Source organism: Dermacentor albipictus, chromosome 3 (genome assembly GCF_038994185.2).
Source record: "Dermacentor albipictus isolate Rhodes 1998 colony chromosome 3, USDA_Dalb.pri_finalv2, whole genome shotgun sequence".
NCBI classification, from domain to species: domain Eukaryota; kingdom Metazoa; phylum Arthropoda; class Arachnida; order Ixodida; family Ixodidae; genus Dermacentor; species Dermacentor albipictus.
The window spans coordinates 183,376,864-183,396,012 of NC_091823.1; the positions used below are offsets into that span (position 1 = coordinate 183,376,864).

The 19,149-nt window shown below is 46.0% G+C and overlaps 2 protein-coding genes across 10 annotated transcripts in view; one reads left to right on the forward strand and one right to left on the reverse strand.

The window, feature by feature from the left end:
• The window catches only part of LOC135918099 (uncharacterized), a 703,603-nt gene that overhangs the window by 415,068 nt on the left and 269,386 nt on the right, over window positions 1-19,149 (reverse strand). For all 9 annotated transcript variants that reach the window (XM_065451754.2, XM_065451756.2, XM_065451757.2 and 6 more), the window contains one exon: window positions 10,658-10,804. In XM_065451754.2, coding sequence (XP_065307826.2) covers window positions 10,658-10,804 — 147 coding nt within the window. The remainder of the gene's footprint in view (window positions 1-10,657; window positions 10,805-19,149) is intronic.
• On the forward strand, window positions 676-5,689 carry LOC139057044 (uncharacterized). Its single transcript, XM_070534845.1, has 6 exons — window positions 676-1,149; window positions 2,095-2,327; window positions 2,415-4,223; window positions 4,289-4,477; window positions 4,552-4,660; window positions 4,999-5,689. The coding sequence occupies exons 1-6, from the start codon at window positions 902-904 to the stop codon at window positions 5,069-5,071; spliced, it is 2,661 nt and encodes an 886-aa protein (XP_070390946.1). The 5' UTR covers window positions 676-901; the 3' UTR covers window positions 5,072-5,689.

Below are 19,149 nucleotides of genomic sequence, written 5' to 3' on the forward strand. Positions count from 1 at the left end.
CCTAGTGGCCGAAGCTACCAGATAACTTGGACCAGTGGGTCTGCGTATAAGGCATGATAACGACAGCATGATGAGAGTCAGATTACGAAGTTGGGATGACCACGACGGCATCACGAGCACATACCTAGTGACCCAAGCTGTTGGACAACTTGGTCAGCACAAGATAGATACTACAGTAAACCCTCGTTAACTCGAAGTTGTAAAATCCGGGAAAAATTTCGAGATAAGCAGAGTTTCGAGTTAAGCAAAGTGCCGAAAATTTCAGTGACCGGGTCACTGAAAGAGCCAGTAACAACCAGCACTGCTAACAAACGCCCCACAGCACGAGGGGAGCTTTTGCAAAAAACGCAGAATTCCCAGGAAAAAACTGAATTTTATTGTTTTGAAAAGAACTGGGTGATGCTTGCCTGCTTGGCGTTGGCATTCGGCGCGAGAAAAGCGTCCTCGAGCTGCTGAACGCACCGCATGAGCCGTTGTTCGCCGCCGCTGCATTCAACTTTGTTGCGGAGCAAACGTAGCAGGTTTCTCGTTTCTGCAGTTGTCGGCACTTCTCGAGGTGGTTCTTGGTCAGCGTGATCACCGTCGTCGTTCACTGCCATTTCAACAATGTCGGCGTCAGACAACATTCCGGTAACGGGCACGTCCGACTCGTAGAGCGCGTATTCTTCAAAGAGTAATGCTATGTACACTACGGAGTGCGCCTCCAACGGACATGGCTATGTGCACTACGGACCCTGTGGCGCCATCTAGGAAGAGCCTAGGGAAACACGTTTGTCACGTGACCGCACCTTGCCAATTTTGCGCGTAAAGCGCTGACGAGCGGGCCAGCGCTGCCCAGCAGACGTTCTTGTGCGCTGGCGAGCGGACCAGCGCTGCCCAGACGTTCTTGAGCGCGTTAGTCATGGAAATTGCTACAGGTGCGAGGTTCGATTCGTATGATGCATTTGACACTGCTCTGCGGCATTTCCAAGTGCAGACAAATACTTTATTTGTCAAGAAAACATCGAAGTCGATAGATGTTGTGAACGCTCATTTGTCACGCGAGGCAGTAAAACTGGACAGCAAGCTTCGATTTTCAAACGCCACTTTCACCTGCAAGCACGGGGGACGACACAGGACTAATGCCACCGGAGTTCGTCCTAACCAACGGTACGTATAGCGACGAGCTATGTTCCGCGTTTCTGCGTTCTCCCTAGCATCCACGCTGGCCACGTGTTGCGCGGGGCTCTTATTAGCATCCACGCTAGCGTAACCCTTCGGGCGGTTCTGCGTTGTCCCTAGTATCCCTAGTCCTAACCAACGGTACGTATAGCGACGACCTATGTTCCGTATTTCTGCGTTCTCCCTAGCATCCACGCCGGCCACGTGTTGCGCGGGGCTCTTATTAGCATCCACGCTAGCGTAACCCTTCGGGCGGTTCTGCGTTCTCCTTAGCATCCACGCTAGCGTAAGCCTTCGGGCGGTTCTGCGTTCTCCCTAGCATCCACGCTAGCGTAACCCTTCGGGCGGTTCTGCGTTCTCCCTAGCATCCACGCTGGCCACGTGTTGCGCGGGGCTCTTATTTAGCATCCACGCTAGCGTAACCCTTCGGGCGGTTCTGCGTTCTCCCTAGCATCCACGCTAGCTTAACCCTTCGGGCGGTTCTGCGTTCTCCCTAGCATCCACGCTGGCCACGTGTTGCGCGGGGCTCTTATTAGCATCCACGCTAGCGTAACCCTTCGGGCGGTTCTGCGTTGTCCCTAGTATCCCTAGTCCTAACCAACGGTACGTATAGCGACGACCTATGTTCCGTATTTCTGCGTTCTCCCTAGCATCCACGCCGGCCACGTGTTGCGCGGGGCTCTTATTAGCATCCACGCTAGCGTAACCCTTCGGGCGGTTCTGCGTTCTCCTTAGCATCCACGCTAGCGTAACCCTTCGGGCGGTTCTGCGTTCTCCCTAGTATCCACGCTAGCGTAACCCTTCGGCTGCGCCATTTTACCTAGCTACGTGTTGCGCGGGACTCTTATTCCCTCCCCTACACAGAGTAGCATGTCAGCGGAGATGGCTCGGCACAGCAAAAAAGTTTAAAAGGCACTTTTGTTCTTTCTCCAGGACTATGAAGAAGGACTGCCCGGTAAAACTGGTATTAGCGGCGAGGCGTGCGACGCAACAACTGGAAATCACTGCACTTAATTTGCAGCACAATCATGAAGTCAGCATTGAAATCTACAAGGCATATCCTGAATGCCGGCGGCTCGCCACTGAAGAGCTCAGCTTCGTGCAGCCTTTAATGGAGCTAAATGTGCCCCCAAGCATGATCGTCCAGAAACTGAAAGAACAAAGTGGTAAGTAGTCGAGAGTTTTTTTCTTAGTTTGTGAAGCTTTGATTGCATTATTACACATGCCTTGGTTTTAATTTTTTGTATGTGCAGGAAAAACAGTGATTGCCAAAGATCTGCACAATCTGAAGCGTGCAACTCGCACAGAGGATGAAGCAAGCCTACTAGTGGCAGAACTAAAGCACTGCCAAGCCACTTATGGTGCTAGAGTGCTGTCGATCACTGACGAGAATAAGGAGCTGCAAATTCTCTTTATTCAAACGCCACACATGCAGCAAGCATTTAGGTCTTTTCCAGAGGTGGTGCTCCTTGACGCAACCTACCGCACCAACAAACTACGCATGCCCCTGTATGTGATGGCTGTCCAGGATGGGTCCGGAAGTACCCAAGTAATCGCATATGCCTTCGTTGCATCCGAGCAACAGCATGTTGTCAATCAGCTTTTGGAGACTTTTGTTCAAGAGAATCCTGCTGCTGCTGATACACAAGTGGTTGTTGTGGACAAAGATTTCACGGAAATCAATGCCATTAGAACGACGTTTCCAAGTTCACCAGCTGTTCAGTTGTGCCAATTCCATGTCACCAAGGCCTTCAAGAGTGCAGCTGGGCAGCTTGCCAAATCATCAGATGAGCGAGAACGTTTATTGAGTAGTTTCAATGAAATGCTGCTTTCCCCCACACCTGCCAGATACAATGATGCGAAAGCTGAATTTGAAAGGTATGCAAGTGAAGAAGCTGTGAGCTATTTCGCAAAGAACTGGGGCAACATTCCTGAAATGTGGGTCCGACACTTATGTGACCGCAAGTTTACAGGCGGAAATAATACAACCAACCGTGTTGAGTCACATCATGCAAAACTAAAGAATGTCCTAGCATCATCATCAAAACTGCATGAAACAGTGCGCAACATTTTAAAAATGTCAAGCAGCATGCAGCAAGAGGCATGCCACAAAACTATACTGCTGAAAACATGCGAGTTCTATTCTCATCAAGAATCTGAGGGTGTAGAGAAGGAATGTGCCAAGGTGTTAACACCTTATGCCTGCAAAATAATAAAGCAGGAACTGGCCAAGATGCAGGATGACCCTCCAGAGGTCAGAATCGTGTCTGAGCAAACTTATGCAGTGGCATCGAGTTGCACTGATGCATGGCACGAGGTCTCTCTTGATAATCATGCGTGCAGTTGCACTACATACTCGAAAATGAAGCTGCTTTGCCGACATTTTTTATATGTTTGTGTGAAATTTGGCATTAAACCAGACCTGACAAAGGCTGTTCATAAGCGTTGGTTTAAATCTTACCAACTCAAGTTCATGGGTGGGGCTGTTGAAACCAACTCTGAAGCTGCCAATCACGAAGCACCAGAAATACTCTCTATGCCTGGGCCCTCCTTCGAGAAGATGAACAGAAATCAGCGCTACAACTACGCATTGAGAGCGCTTAAAGCTCTTGTCGACAACATGGCCGACTGTCAGCCGGATGTTTTTGCAGAGCGCCTTGCGTTCTTAGAATCTGTAAATGCCTCTTGGCTGAAGAGAGATGCCAGTTTCACACATCCTCATAATGAGGATGAAATTGTGCAGGCAGATAGTGCCTCTGTGCTGGACATCTTGCCTACCACATCAAGTGTACCCCATGAAGTCGGACAACTGCCTAGCGCATCGCCTGTATCCCAAAAGGAAACCGAACAACCGTGTGGCAGACAAACTGATAGTTGCACCAGTGATGTTGGGAGCCAACCGTGTTCATCTAGAAGCGCTTGTGACCTGAAGCTCCCTGAGGTAAAAAGTCGAGGGCGCCCATGCAAGCGAGTCCTCCAAAACAGATACAAGCGGGCAAGAGAAGCTGATGAAGAAGGGCCTGTGGCTTTCAAGTCTCTGTCTGAAAAGGCCAAAGCAAAATGTAAATACAAAGTACTCATTGCGATTTGACATTCCCTAACTTGTTTTTACATTTTGTCTTTCCAGTGCTACTGGCTGGATTCTCTGACAAAGCCCTTTGTGATCGTGTGCTGAACGGAACGTGCCAGCTCGACGAGGCTGACATTGAAGTTAGGCCAGAGGCCTTACCCAGTGCACTGCTGGACTGCAGGGTTTCCCTGCCAAAGCTAAAGAAGTACTGCACTCCTGATGCTTGGTCCCTGCTCACGGCCTCAGGTATGCACTGCAACAAGTATTTACTCGTTGTCATATTTCTGTGTTTAACATGAGCTTTGAATTTTTTATGACAGTTGCTGTAAAAAAGAAAAATGCACTCTGGATCTGTGGCCTGTGCAAGGAAAAGGATGATGGTGCGCTGAAAATGGTGTGCTGTGACCGTTGTTTGGAGTGGTTTCACTGGTAAGACATGTTAGACTACAGTTATGAATGTCATTGTTTTTTTGCTGCCTGAGAAGTACTTACACAGGAAAGCTACGCTTTTTTTTTGTGAAGTCTTTTTCTCAGTGAGGGATGGTAGTTTATTTTTTTCCTAAAAATTTCACAATGAGAGTCAAGTACAATGTACAGCCAAAATTTTGTCATGTAATATTGCCTGGCACTTGCAGTGAAATGAAAAAAACATGCATTTCAGCTCGCATGTTCACATAACTATCTGAGCAATTATGAGAGTCTGGTCACCATTACAATAGTGCATTGGTTTCTCTCCTTTTTTTCACTTGCGTATATGTATTTTCCAGGTGCTGTGCTGCAGTAACCAGCGCCGATTTGCAGAAACAGTGGTTCTGTACGCAGTGCAAAGGCTGCTATTAAGCGCACTCTGATGCAAACCAATAAATATGTTGTATCCCTGAATCTTTTGTTGCAATTCATGCAAATTGGGTCATGCTGCCCACAATGACCTCGGAAAAATGTGAAATTCTTGCAGAATGTGATGAGCATGAAATAACTTCATGAATGGAATGCAGAAAATATTAGAAATCCAGAAATTTGTGCTCAAACTGAATCGCAGCAATCACACTTTGTAGTGATTTACAGCCGTGCGTCGACAGCCAACATGAGACTGCCATTAAGTAGCTGTAAGTACGTCTAAATCATTCGCGTATAGCGCGGAAGGCTCATGTAAATGCTGCTTTCAAGCCTGGCCCACATATTTGTCCGTTCTTCCCTCGCTATCAATAGCGCAGCGACTGCTGTCGATATCGCATGTAAAAAGAAAAAAAAAAGCCTTTTCTGCTACCATCCACTCTGGTACGATACCTGGGGCCATATTTCATTGGACACCCGATCACGCCGTAAGGGAAGGTGGAAGCGAAATAATTTCGACCACCAGCGCGCTAAAGCAATATTTTCGCACACGGTAGGTGACAGCAGATGCGTGCTTTCGACCACCAGCGCGGCAACGGCGGTCCGAAACCAAAATGTGGCCACGTGACAATTGTGTTTCCCTAGGCTCTTCCTAGATGGCGCCACAAGGTCCGTAGTGCACATAGCCATGTCCGTTGGAGGCGCACTCCGTAGTGCACATAGCATTACTCTTCTTCAAAAGTGAGTTCGCCGTCTTCGGCATCGCTGGCGCAGCCGGCAGCTTTGCGGACTTCGTCGCAAAGTTCATCGCAATCACTAAACTCGTCAGTGTCTGGCTCGAGCGATTTCTCGCCGCGCGAAAATCCTGCGTGCGCGAAACAATTGGCAATCGTCAATGGACGCACTTGTCGCCAGGCTTCGGCGATCAGGTGGACTGCACCCAGCAAATCTATTTCGTACTTCTTACCACTGTCGTAAGAACACAAAATGCGGCGCAGCAGACTCTTCCTGTAGTACTTGCGAGCAACCTCAATGACTCCTTGGTCCATCGGCTGGAGCACGGACGTCATATTAGCAGGCAGGAACTCCAGCGTGACAGCCTCCAAGTTGTTGATTTTTCCGTGGCCGGGGCAGTTGTCCACGACGAACAACACTTTCCGGCCGTCCCTTGCCATTTTGCGGTCAAGAGCACGTACGTACTCTTCAAAGAGCGCTGCAGTCATCCAGGCCGTTTTATTGGCGCGGTAAGTCGCATCTCTCGGGAGCCGTGCATTTCGGAAGCACCTTGGATTGAGCGACTTACCGATAACAAGCAGCGGCAGTTTTTCATCGCCGGTGGAGTTGGCTCCGAAAAGTATCGTCACTCGGTCTTTGCGCTGCTTAGCGCCTGAGCACGCTTCTCCCTTCGGCGTGTATGTGCGGCTAGGCAGCATCTTATAGAACAGTGCTGCTTCGTCGAGGTTGAAAATGTCCTTGTCCGCGTAAGCCTTTTGCAGCTCAGCGAGGCGGTGGTTGCGCCAGGTGTCTGCAGCCCCTTCATCAACAGTGCCGCTTTCGCCGTGGATAGGCTTCGAGGCCACGTTATTTCTTTTTTTAAATCGTTCAAACCAGCCATTGCTGCAACTGAAGTCTGTGTGGCCCATCTGCAACGCCAGCGCGTCTGCCTTCTCCATCATCATTTGGGTTGTCACGGGAAGGTTGGCTGCCCTGACATTCCGGAGCCACAGCATGAGCGCTGCTTCGACGTCCGGGAATTTCGAGGCCCGAATCCGCTTCCGCTCACTGGAAAAACTTTGCTCGAAGCCATCGAAGACCTTCTGTCGATTTTTTACAACTGTCGAAAGCGTCGACAAGGGGATGCCGAATTCTTTGGCGATGCTTGTTTTGGATCTTCCCCCTTTCTCCACTTCCTTGATCAACGCGACTTTTTTCTCCAGCGTCAGAGACTTGCACTGCTTGGGGCGGGACATCGTCGTCGTCCGTTGACCACACACCACGCACACAACAAAAAAAAATCGCAGTCAACGCGTCGTGCGCACAGCGCGACGAAACAAAAGAACAGCAGAATCGCACACGCACAATAACGTTCGCACGTGCGAAATGCGGTGGCACGACTACCCGATAAAACCCATGAGCCCCCGCGCGCAAGCGGCGCACACCACGTGACTGCTTCCAAGGTTACTTGACGTGGTTGACCGAAAACGGCTGCATCCGCGGGAATTTTGTATTCGCCCTTAGATCGTGACCGCGTTCGGCACTTTAGTAGGAACCAAGCGCTCGCTCGGACCCTGTATCACCTTTAGGTAACGGCCTTTGCCTTCAGCCGTCCCGGTCAAAATTTCGAGATATCCGTATTACGCCCGAAAAATGCTTCGAGATAAACGGGTGCGAATACATAACACCTATGGGTGGGGAAGGCGCGGCGTGGAAAACTTTCGACTTAACCGATATTTCGAGATAAGCGAGTTCGTGTTAACGAGGGTTAACTGTATATAAATAGAAGGATAGATAGCTTCAATACACCTGAAGTGGGTTAATAAGACTTAGCGCATGGATAAAGCTTTATGGATAGCATTTCTAGATATTGTCACGAGTGGTGCTACACACCGGTAATTAGAGAAGACGAGCGCACAGCAAGACAACCATTTATTGAGGCGAACTTGTGCCCCACATAACCAAAAGCAACTAGCCCAATAGCAGCAACATGTGCAAGCATGGACAGCAATCGACAAAGAACGAGCATCCCCCATCTGCAGGCAGTATTTAAAGGCTGTGAAGTAATGTGCGTAGAACTATCGCGAGAGATAGCGCGAGTTGACCTGCCTGATATGATGGGCCCATCGTAGACACGAGGCTATCGCGGTAGGTTCATGGGAGTGCTCACACGCGTTAACATCCGTCATTCGGACGCCACTGGCACAGATGCAAAGCCCGAAAGGCATGTGGCAATATTAAGGGAGCTTACGGAAATGCAGACACGGAAATATTACGGGATATTCTCAAGCAGGAAGTCATACATGACAATTTTGTGGAGCTGCTGAGGGAGATATATAGAGGAAGCTGAGTAAAAATAGTATGAGAAGGCCAAAATTATAATGAAGTGGTGGAATTTCAGCAAGGACTTCAGCAAGGATGTCCTCTGTCTCCATTGTTGTTCCCGCTCTATGTTAAGGGCATAGAAAGACGACTGGAAAACAGTGAATTAGGGTTTGATTTATCATACATGAGTAATGAACAAACGGTGCAACAGAAGGTCCCCGCACTGATGTATGTGGACGACATAGTGCTGCTAGCAGACAATACAAGAGATTTACAGACACTTGCGAATATATGTGGCAACGCAGTGACAAATCTAGGCCTTAAGCTTAGCAGAGAGAAATCGGGAATTATGACCATCAATGAAGGGACGAGTAATTATGTAGTGTCAATCCAACAACAATTCATACCCATAGAAGAAATACCTTGGCGTATACATAAATGCTCAGTACCCACCAAGATAATCCGAACATAAAGAAAAAGTGGGATGTAGCAATAATTAAACATAAACCACTTTGGGGCCACAACAAATATGAGGTAGTTCGTGAAACCTGGAAAGGAGTAATGGTGCCAGCACTAGCATTTGCAAATGCTATTCTGTGCTTGAAATAGGCTATCTAGTCGGGGTTGGAAGTAAAGCAAAGATAGGAAGGCCAGTTGGCTGTGGGAGCCCACGGTAAAACCACAAATGAGGCAGTGCAGGGGGTGACATAGGTTGGGCTTCTTTTGAAGTCATTGAAGCGCAGACCAATATTAGGTTTGAAGAAAGACTCGGGAAAATCGATCAAAATAAAAGAGTGGCTAAAGCGAACAAGTATCTTTACCTGAAAAGCGTGGACACAGAGTGGAAGCTGAGGTCAAGAAAGTTGCCAACCAAGTACGAGGTAATTGAAAGTGCAAATAGACAACCAGGAGTCATCAAGAAGAAAGTAAGAGAAACACAAACAGTGAATTGGATGCAAAGAATGAAAACAAAAGAGACCATAGAGATATACAACAACGGGGACAAAGAAATTAGAAAGGGAAAGTGTATACTAACACAAAGGTCAGTGCTTTGCTATTTGAGAGTCGAGCTGGTTGGCTAAGGACATACCGGAGCATATTCACAAGATGAAGCATGTGTATGCTCCAACAAAAATCCGGAGACCACTCAGCACATCCAAATGGATTGTGAAGGAATTCATGCAGCGAGACCCACACATAACCTAAAACTTCCAGAAGTGCTTGGATTTAAATTGAACAGAAGCATCAACCGGTCAGCAGGCAAGATAAGCAAGAGATGTTGAGAGTATTGACTGAAAAAAATCAGGGTAGAGATTTAATATGACCGGATCTCTCACAGGCATAGGTAGCGATACAATGTAGATAGAAAAGCTTTGAGGAAGAGAAAGAAAATTAAGGAGATGTGCATAAAAATGCTAGAATGAAACGCATGTACACAAAGTGGTCAGTTAAGAATGTCTGTGCATGTCCGCCGACGTCTTTTAATTTCTTTGAAGAATACCAATCATAGTTCTGTGAAAAAAGTTTGCCTTGGCCAAAAAAAATTCCGAAGTCTCCACTGAGCAGCAACCTGTTTTTGCGAACTGCACAAAAAAAGAATTTTAATCAGATCCCAGAAAAAACAATGAAATATTAAGAAATAAAGCGTCCAGGAGAAAGTGAGGAGCAGGCTTCTGTTGAAGAAAGAGCGTTTGAGAGAAAGGCAACTTTGTACTCCGATTGCGAGCTGCGTGCACGAGTGCAAAACTTGGCCGAGACGCTTATCTGTGAACTGTGTTTTTTCACCAATCTCGAGGGGCGGTTCAGGACCTCCTAAACAAGGCAATTACGATTATGTCAATGCACGCTATTCATAGCATGTCACCAAATTTTTCAGGTGCACAGCTACGATAGTTTTTCTGGGATCTCATCAGAATCCTATCTTTGTGCAAATTGCAAAAGCCAGTTCCGGCTTTATGTAGACTCCAGAATTTTTTTTGGCAGAGGCAAAAATATTTTTAGCAAAACTAAGATTGACTTTGCGGTCCTGGGGACTCAGACAGCAAAATGTATTTCTTTCAACAGACATGCACAAACCTTCTTCACTGAAACAGACCCTATAGCATACCTGATTAACTCAAGTAGGGTACGTGACTACTTGTCACTGCCCTATATTAAAGGTGATGCCAAAAATCACCATCATCATCATGTAGGGTGGGGATGGTAACCCGCAGTTTTGATTACAAAAGCTCATTTAAAAGAAAAAGTTATGTTAGTTGCTGAAGGTAAAGACGGCAGAATTATTTTGGTTTATGATTGTGGTGATAGATGTACTGAAAAATTGGTTGATTTGAGAAATACTTTTCCTGCTCAGAAAAACTGCAACATGCTACCCCCCCCCTCCCCTTTTTTCTCACTATATTTAAAAAAATGGAAGTGTCTTAGCTCAGGGTGTACATTCTTTACTTTAGAACCACTTAGTATGCGTTAGCAACAGGTAAATGCAATAACAGATATTTTCTTTTTAAAACACTATGCATTCTATCAGTCATTTCAAATCTATGCAAACCTCACCAAGTTGTAGTGGGTGCTCAGGATGTGAGTGTCGGCATCCTGCCTGGAGCCAAATGCACGCTTGCACGCCGAACAGGTGAATGACTTTTGAGCTGCAGCCGCTCGCTTTCTCCCCCTGCAGCTCTTGTCCTGGAAAGCGCCTCCCGTCTAAGGCAAGGGCGTGAAGAAAGTCAGCTCTCTGTATGTGCGCATCGATGAAGTAAGGCCAACCAGCCAACTTAACAAAGTAGGGCACAGACCACGTGAAAGGTGACATTTCCAAGGCATACCAAAAGTGCGTCCCACCACCCATTAAGGGTCAAGGCATGCATTCCTTCCAAAGACTTGGCCGATGTTCTAAACCACATTTTGACAAGGTGCTTCAGGCCACATCGCTTTCTATGCATTAACACACAGTATTAGGCTAATAATGATCAAAAGCAGTTGCGCCTGTGACAGACACTGAGTGCCAAAGCCACTGGTGCCACCAAGGCGAGTACTTCTCCCATTCTCACTCATTGCAAATTTCTAAGCTAGAACTGGATTGTACAACAAACTTTCATATGGTACGACAGAGATATGTTGTGGCCTCTGTATTCAGCTAGACATACATGGTAGCCATCTTTCTCAGAGGAGCACCTGACCTTTCATTCAACTGCTCAAAGATAGGAAGCACAACTTCAAAGAAGGTCAAGCTGCCTGATTTTCATGCAATAAAGGACCTTTTCAATAAAGGACCCTTTCTGTCTTGCAACCAGTTTTTTTGTTTGTCTAAATGTCCCCAGTTTTGTACACAGAACAAAAAAGGGTGGGCTACTTGTCTATGTCTCTTTTTATTCCTCTGTGCCACTCTCAAATACAAAGTTCTTAATGAAAAATGTCTTTAAAATAGTCATGCCACACGACACAACTGGAGCTAAATTTAGCCTCATGTGTGAGTTTCAGAAAGGTGCACTTCTGCAGTAGGTTTGTCCATCTGAGCAGGAATGGTTGCATTTGAGAGAGCTCAAAATGCTCCAATAAGTACAATTTATCAAACTCATGCTGGTGCTCATTAGGAGTTATAACACCTACCAGCGTGCAATTTGTTGGAGAAATTCCCTGCTTGCTCTGTTATGACCACCCTGCGCTCAGCATGTTGAAGTTGAAGTTCATTGTAGTCTTTTTAGAGTACATTGCATTCTTACACTTTTCGGGACCCAACAAAATTGTTAAAGGGTCCCAAACAATATTATTACATGACGAAACACTTTAAATGGCAACAATGGGTAGCAAGAATATTTCAAGATTATTAATAAAATCGCAAGTACAGAACAGCATAAGCATGTAATATGGCATAATATAAAATTGTCACTGTTATGTAACAATACAAGCATATGTGACAAGTTGCTGAAATTAATAGAGAAGGAGTTCATTATATATCTATAGGTTAAAAATCAGCAAGCGCTGTATGAAAATTAGACAAAAATTATGATTTAATCAATTTATTTATATGGAGTGAATTCTTTATATGTGCCAAGAAAGAGTGAGGAGATGGGTTACATTTGCATTAGTATTAAGGCTATTCCAAATTATAGTTCCTCTGAATTCCAAACTTTGGTGACTATAATTAGTATTAATTTGAGGTAGCAAAAGTAAATGGCGTGAAGTACACTCGTCTGCTCGAGGTGACTGATGAAGAGACACTGACAATAAGTTGAGATTACCATTAAATATTCTGTATATTATACAGTGAAAGCTCGTTAATTTGAACTTCAATAATTCAAATTTATGGATAATTCGAACTGTGCGATTTGGTCCAGCCAAGCTCCACAGAAGTCTATGAATAAAAAGGCCATTAATTCGAAAGCGAGAAAATTCTGCCACGGATAATTCGACCTACGTGCCACCGTACCAGTAGCTTGGCGCCTACTGCCTACACACAAGGCTGCATCGCCTCCGGAACGGAGAGAATGGCGAGAGAAGGTAAAATCGGAAAAATCTAACTGGTGCGGGATCGGCCAGAAGGCAGCGGCGGCTGCCTACGTGACCTCCAAAACTTCTTGCCCGTCGCGAATCTCGGAAGCTTTGCAATGTAGCTCCTAATGTTGCGCAGCAGATGGTGCGGCAAGCACCAAAACACAGCAAATCAAGTGTATCGCAGCAACGCTTGCAATCAAGAACCGACGAATCGGGGCCTTCGCCACCTTCACATGTTCAGCGTCTTTGTCTCGGCAGTCTTCATCGGTTGTGCACGTCTGTTTTCAGCTTAAGATGTACCAGCCGTCGCGATTCTTTATGATGGTATTAAGCCTCGGCTAACTTTAGTTTCGATGGACATCGGTGGTCGGACCCAGAGTTGCGACTTGAAGATTGCGTGTGCCCACAGCACACACCGTCACTTTCTGACATGCCAAATTTGTGACATGCCCTACTTGTTCCAAATTGCAGTGTACTGTTGTTCTCCTTCACTTTTGTTAGTTCGAACTTTCGTTAAATCAAATTGAAGCGGCTTCCCCTTGCGGTTCAAATGAATGAGCTTTTACTGTAGACGCAATATTGTAAGTTACTTGATTGGGTACACTTAATACATTAAAGCATGTAAACAAATCGTTGCCGCTGATATCTATATTATTAGATGTTATTACGTGCAAACAGTTCTTTACTGGAGAGTTAAAATGGATTTCAGGTGAGATTCGTACGTGCAACCTCATATATTATTGCAGTAGTTTGTGTGTGAATAAATAAATGCACAATAAAGATCAATTAGCGTTTCTGTTGGAAAAAAGTGTAAACATTTGCAAAGAACATGCAATCTGCAAGAGATTTTCTGAACAATGTTGCGTGTACGTAAATGAAATTTACGTGCATGCAACATAGCGGCCCAGAAATGGCATAAGGAGACTCGGGCCAGAATACAGAGAAATATCCAACCCCATTGACCATGGTGAAACGCGTCCATCGCCCCTGGGGAGTACAAACTAGGGAGCGCCAACCATATACGAGTGCTGCGGGCTTGAGTGGCGCAGAGCAATCTACCAGCAGGAAGGTCATTTCTTCACCCTAGTGTCCTAACCACACCCTCTACAAAAAAAAACAAGCCCACTACAAATAGGGGCAGTAAAATTTTCATTTGGGCGAGTTGTTTCATAGCTATTCAAAATGCGCAGCAGCGCGACTGAGATTGACACAAAGAAGTGCAAAACCATATCGCAAGCGCCGACTAACAACTAGAATAGCGTTAAACATGGCGGCTCAATTGTCGATCTGCACCATGGAGGAAATGAGGGCAGTGATTCGTCTTTTATTTGCAGAAGGTGTTAAACCTGTGGAAATTATTCGTTGAATGCAAGCACAATATGGTGACAGTTCTTTACTGCGAAGCAAGATCTACGAATGGATAGAGCCTTTCAAACAGGGAAGAACTTATTTATGTGAAGAAGAAAGATTGGGCAGGCCATCGATGGCAAAGACTGGGGACAATTTAAAAGTCGTTGAGGGTATGGTGATGGAAAACAGACGTATCACAGTGGATGAAATCACCAATGCTTAGCATATCAGTCATGGTTCAGCGTATTCCATCTTACAAGACAGGCTAAATTTTCAAAAAGCATGTGCAAGGTGGGTCCCAAAAGAATTGTCAGCGTAGCATACGGCACAAAGGTTGCATAACTCTCACAAATATTTGGCCCATTATCGTCACAAGGGAGATGCAATTTTACAGCAAATTGTTAATGTAGTACATGAAACTTGAGTACATCATCATGGACCAGAAAGTAAGGCTGTGAGCATGGTTTGAAAACACTCATCATCACCACAAGTTAAGAAATTTAAACGTCGACCATAAGCTGGTAAGATTATGCTAACACTATTCTGAGACATGGAAGGTGTGGTAGCCGTTCATTTCACCCTACTGTGAACAGTGAGAACTGTTGTGATGTGTTGCGAACTAAACTGAAATGTGTAATCAGATCCAAACGTCGTGGAAAACTGCGAAATAGTGTTATCCTGCAGCAATATAATGCTAGGCCACATTCTGCCAAATGAATGGTAGAACAGGTCCTTTTTGTTACTCGCGCACTGACCGCCTGATCGGCTTTCTAAAGCCACAAAAGCATGCTGGCAACGACATACCTGAATGCTCCCTAACCTCTCGCTTCCCTAACACCCTCCCATGCCCCTCCTTTCTTTTCTAATTTTTTTTCCCCCTCTTGATGTCCTCCCCCCCCTTTCTATCCTTTGATTTTTTTTTCTTTTCTCTCCGCCTTCCCCCTCTCCCGCTCTTGTCCCCTTGTCTTGGGAACCACACCCACAGTTGTCAGGTGACAGCGCTCATTCTCTTTGCAGTCTCTCCCTTTACAACCAGCCACCACAGACAACAACCGCACGTGACATCACTGCACTAACCCTTTAAAACTAACATGCCGAGAATAACGTGGCCGCCTTTGACGAAGATAGGACCACCTATCGAAACGTTGGCCAGCCTTTCTGAGGCACTTGATCCTTGTTTATAACCTTTATACCACAGTGTGCTAATCATCTGCCAGCCCCTTTCTTGATTTTGGACCTCATATAAACAAGGTTCTCGAATTACCAGGTTTCATTAAATATGTGTCCTTAATTTGTTAATTTCATGGCCTTCACAATTTTTCATATCAGCTTCATGCACTGCTTTGCTGGTTTCGAACTTCTATAGTTCTAAAGTTCATGTGATATTTTTTTTACTTATTAAATAGACAAAAACGGTGGAAGCATTGATATCAGTTATTTCTGGCAGTTTTTTGGTATGTACGAACATATTCTTCTATGAAAAAATACATATTTTACATGTCTTGACAGTGCGTAGCATTCAAGAATTCATTTGCAGCATCTTTGGCAATGGCAATGAAGTTATTATTCATGTATTTGATTAGTCGACAAATTCTATAAGGAGTAGGCCGAGCTGGAACATGAGCATCCCCTGAACGATATTTCTGGCTACGCCACTGGTTGGCACACCTCGGTTCAAAGGAGAGATTTTGTTTGTTAAAATAAATCTTCGATAAATTGTCCTCTTTGGTCATTTTTATCCCTGCCCCAAAGGGTGCCATGAACATTAAAATCTCCAACTAAAAAGGCTACGGCAACTGGTCAATTAAATTTTCCAGGTCTCGAGTAGTGGAATGGGTATAGGGAGGAATGTACAATGAACAGATGGTAACAGTCTCAAATGATAAAAGGGTGAAAACCACAGCCTTGGACAACAATAGCAAAACCTCCTGATAGACGGCTGGACTGCTTGTGGGCCTTGTAGCATGACAGTAAAACCTTTAAAAAAATGTGTATTTTTGTGGCCGAAGTTCTTTTCTTGAAGGCAGAATGCTACTGGTGATAACTTATTTACAATGTGTTTGATATCACCTAGATTGTAGATTAGGCCGCTGCAATTCCAATGGATGATGAAAGCCATTTGAATGGAATTGGGAAAATTTACTGATGTGTGTGAGCTTACAAGTTGTTGGTGACATGTATTAAAAAGCTGATTGCTTTTATTAGGGGCGATAACCGTTCAGGTGACCTGTCCCTTTTCCAGCGCAGTTACAAGAAGTTCGTCCTCCTGGGCACGCTCAAAGGAGCGCGGATCATTTGGTGTCAATAATGCCAGGGTTTTCGGGTCGATCTCCATCGCCTTCTCCGAGGTGCTGGATGACCTAGAGCCAGGCGCCAAGACGTGCGTCTCGGGCCGTGGAGTTCTGCTCAACTTTGGGCCCTGTGGCACTGCGGTCCACTGGCCTGTCTTCGATGATGAAGCAGCAGCACTGGCTGCAGCCACTAAGGAGACGGTTGAGTTTCTAAAGGAGTACCGGACATGAACCCTGTACCCTCCTGAAACCGGTGTGGCGCTGGCTCCTGCCACGTTGCACTGGCACAGCTTACTTGAGGTAAGTGCCCGCTCCGGCAGTCATAAATGCTGTCCACAGCCCTCCACTTCCTGAAGTGGATTTCATTTGGTAAGTGGTAAAAGAGCTCGCATCTCAAGTCACCGACTTGCATCAGGAATCGCTCTACGTAAACATTAAACTAAGGCGCGCCGTAACAATTGGGTTTGTCATCTTGAGCACTCAAATGCACTGCATTGACAAACACTCGCAACATCAATGACCGACGTTGTCCAACTCAGCCTCTCACGCCACCTTCTATGCAATGGCTGTTTCACCAACCTGAGCACAGTTTTTCATCACAGGGCCCGTGCTACTACCACCATTTATTATACTATCACTGGCACATTTATTTTACCCTGAACACCATAATCCACAACGCACCAGCTGCCGAGCACCCCAGGAAGATCTTTCCCACTGCTTGTGGAGCTGCCCCAAGCCCATGGCGGTAGAGCCTATTCCCAACTCTTCCTTTTCCTCGTGGCAGGCCGCTCTTCGGGCAACTTGCTCAGATGACCAGCTCTGGCTGGTGGACTGTGCTTGCCTAGAGGTGTCGGCCAGGGGGCTCCCGAACGTCTAGGGGCCGAACAACATTTCAATAGATCCAATAAAGTTTTATCCACCCATCTTACTACCACTGATGTTCTCGCGCCACGGCTCGTCTATGTGTGTCACCCTGTTTGAGGCCCATGGGAAATGCTCAGGCCAGTCGCCAATAACAGCGGTAGGCGATCATGGCCATATGTCAAGCCACCTTTTCCATATAACTGACCGAACCACAGGACTGCGTTTGTTTGTAGGCACTGGTGCGGTGGTCAGCATAGTTCCTACGTTCAAAATTGACTGGTGCATCCTCGCGAAGTCACCCACCGTAAAAGCTATCAACTCTTCTATCATCGCAACTTATGGACACAAGTCTCTTACCCTCGGTCTCAGTCTTAGGAGAAGGTTGCCATGGCTATTTCGGATAACAGACGTCTGTTATGCCATCTTAGGGCCTGATTTCTTGAGCCGTTTTCATCTGTTCGTGTATATCAGCCATTGTCGCCTGGTGGATAACATCACAGGTCTGTCAGTCAACGGTTTTCTGTTGCATGCTACTGCTCTCAATTCTACTTTCATCAAACTGCCTACCTCACCATATGTAGCTCTATTCAATGAGTTTCGGAGATGACTGCACAGTCTCTGATGGATAAAACCCCTAAGCACATGGTAATCTATTGTATTGTTACCATAGGCCTGGTCGTTCACTGTTGGCCCTGCCGACTCGGGTCTGATGAACTTAGAGTTGCCCGCAATGAATTCGAGAATATGTTGCAACTAAAAATCATTCATTCGTCATCAAGCATGTGGTCGTTAGAACTACACACGGTGCCTAAGAAGAACAATGACTGGCGGCCCTGTTGTGATTATCGCACATTGAATGCGGTCACTGTTCCCGACCGATGCCCACTCCCCAATATTCAGGATTGCACTGCCTTTTTAATCGGCACAACAAGATCCTCGAAAATTGATCATGTGAAAGCTTATCACCAGACCGCTGTTGAGCCAGCCGACATTCCAATAACTGCTATAACTATCCCATTTGGCTTTCCTGAGCATTTATGCATGCCTTTCGGTTTGCACAACGCAGCTCAAACCTTTCAGAGTTTTGTACACAAAGTCACCAGAGGCTTGCCGTTTTGTTTTGCCTACTTAGATTATCTTTTCGTCGCCAGCAGCGATGCTGAAACCAACCAAGCACAACTACAACAACTTTTCGCTCGACTTCGTGGTTATGATATCGTCATCTATGTTGACAAATGTCAGTTTGGGGTTCTGGAGATCAATTTTCTCGGGCATCAGATCACCAATCATGGTATCACTACACTGCCTGACAAGGCTCAGGCCATCATCAACTACCCGCCACCAAATTCCACATGCAGCTTACGGCGTTTCTTTGGACTCATCAATCTTTACCGCAGTTTCATGCCTGCATGCTCCAAGTTGGTACAGCCTCTTGAAGAACTCCTTTGCATTTTGAAAGCTGAGTCTACCACACTTTCTTGGGACACAGCCGTTGAGCAAGCTTTTGCCTCTGTTAAGACTGAACTTGCACAAGCCGCCTTCCTGCACCATTCTTCACGACCGCTCCCACTAGCCTTACGGTGGATGCTTCTTCGGAAGCAGTGGGAGCCGTGCTTCGTCAGTGGTTTAATGGTCATGGGCCTGCACCTCCTTCTTTTTCTGCAAGTTGTGCGACACTGAACACCGATACAGTACTTTCGCACGGGAGCTTCTCGCGGCCTACTTTGCAGTGAAGCATTTGAGGTACTTTCTTGAAGGGTGCCAATTTATAATTCTTACCGACCACAAACCACTTGTTTCAGCTTCACGTTCCTGAAGTGCCACTCATGCTCCTAGAGAGCTCCGGCATCTTGCTTTTATTGCCAAATTCATGACAGACATATGTTATGTCAAAGGCAGCCTTAACAGGGCAGTGGATGCTATCAGTCATATTACCATCAACACCACTACAAGTTCTGTCTACCTTTCCTTGTCTTCACTCGCGGTGGCTCAAGCATCCGACGATGAAGTTCAATATCCCTCTGCTTGGAGCAAGTCAACTTTCCCGAC

What these genes read in the sequence shown, in the direction of transcription:
- LOC139057044 (XM_070534845.1), top strand. Translation starts at nt 902, where the DNA reads ATGGAAATTGCTACAGGTGCGAGGTTCGATTCGTATGATGCATTTGAC. An exon ending in TGAAAAGGCCAAAGCAAAAT is followed by an intron (nt 4,224 to 4,288) that starts GTAAATACAAAG and finishes TTGTCTTTCCAG; the next exon opens with TGCTACTGGCTGGATTCTCT. An exon ending in GTCCCTGCTCACGGCCTCAG is followed by an intron (nt 4,478 to 4,551) that starts GTATGCACTGCA and finishes TTTTTATGACAG; the next exon opens with TTGCTGTAAAAAAGAAAAAT.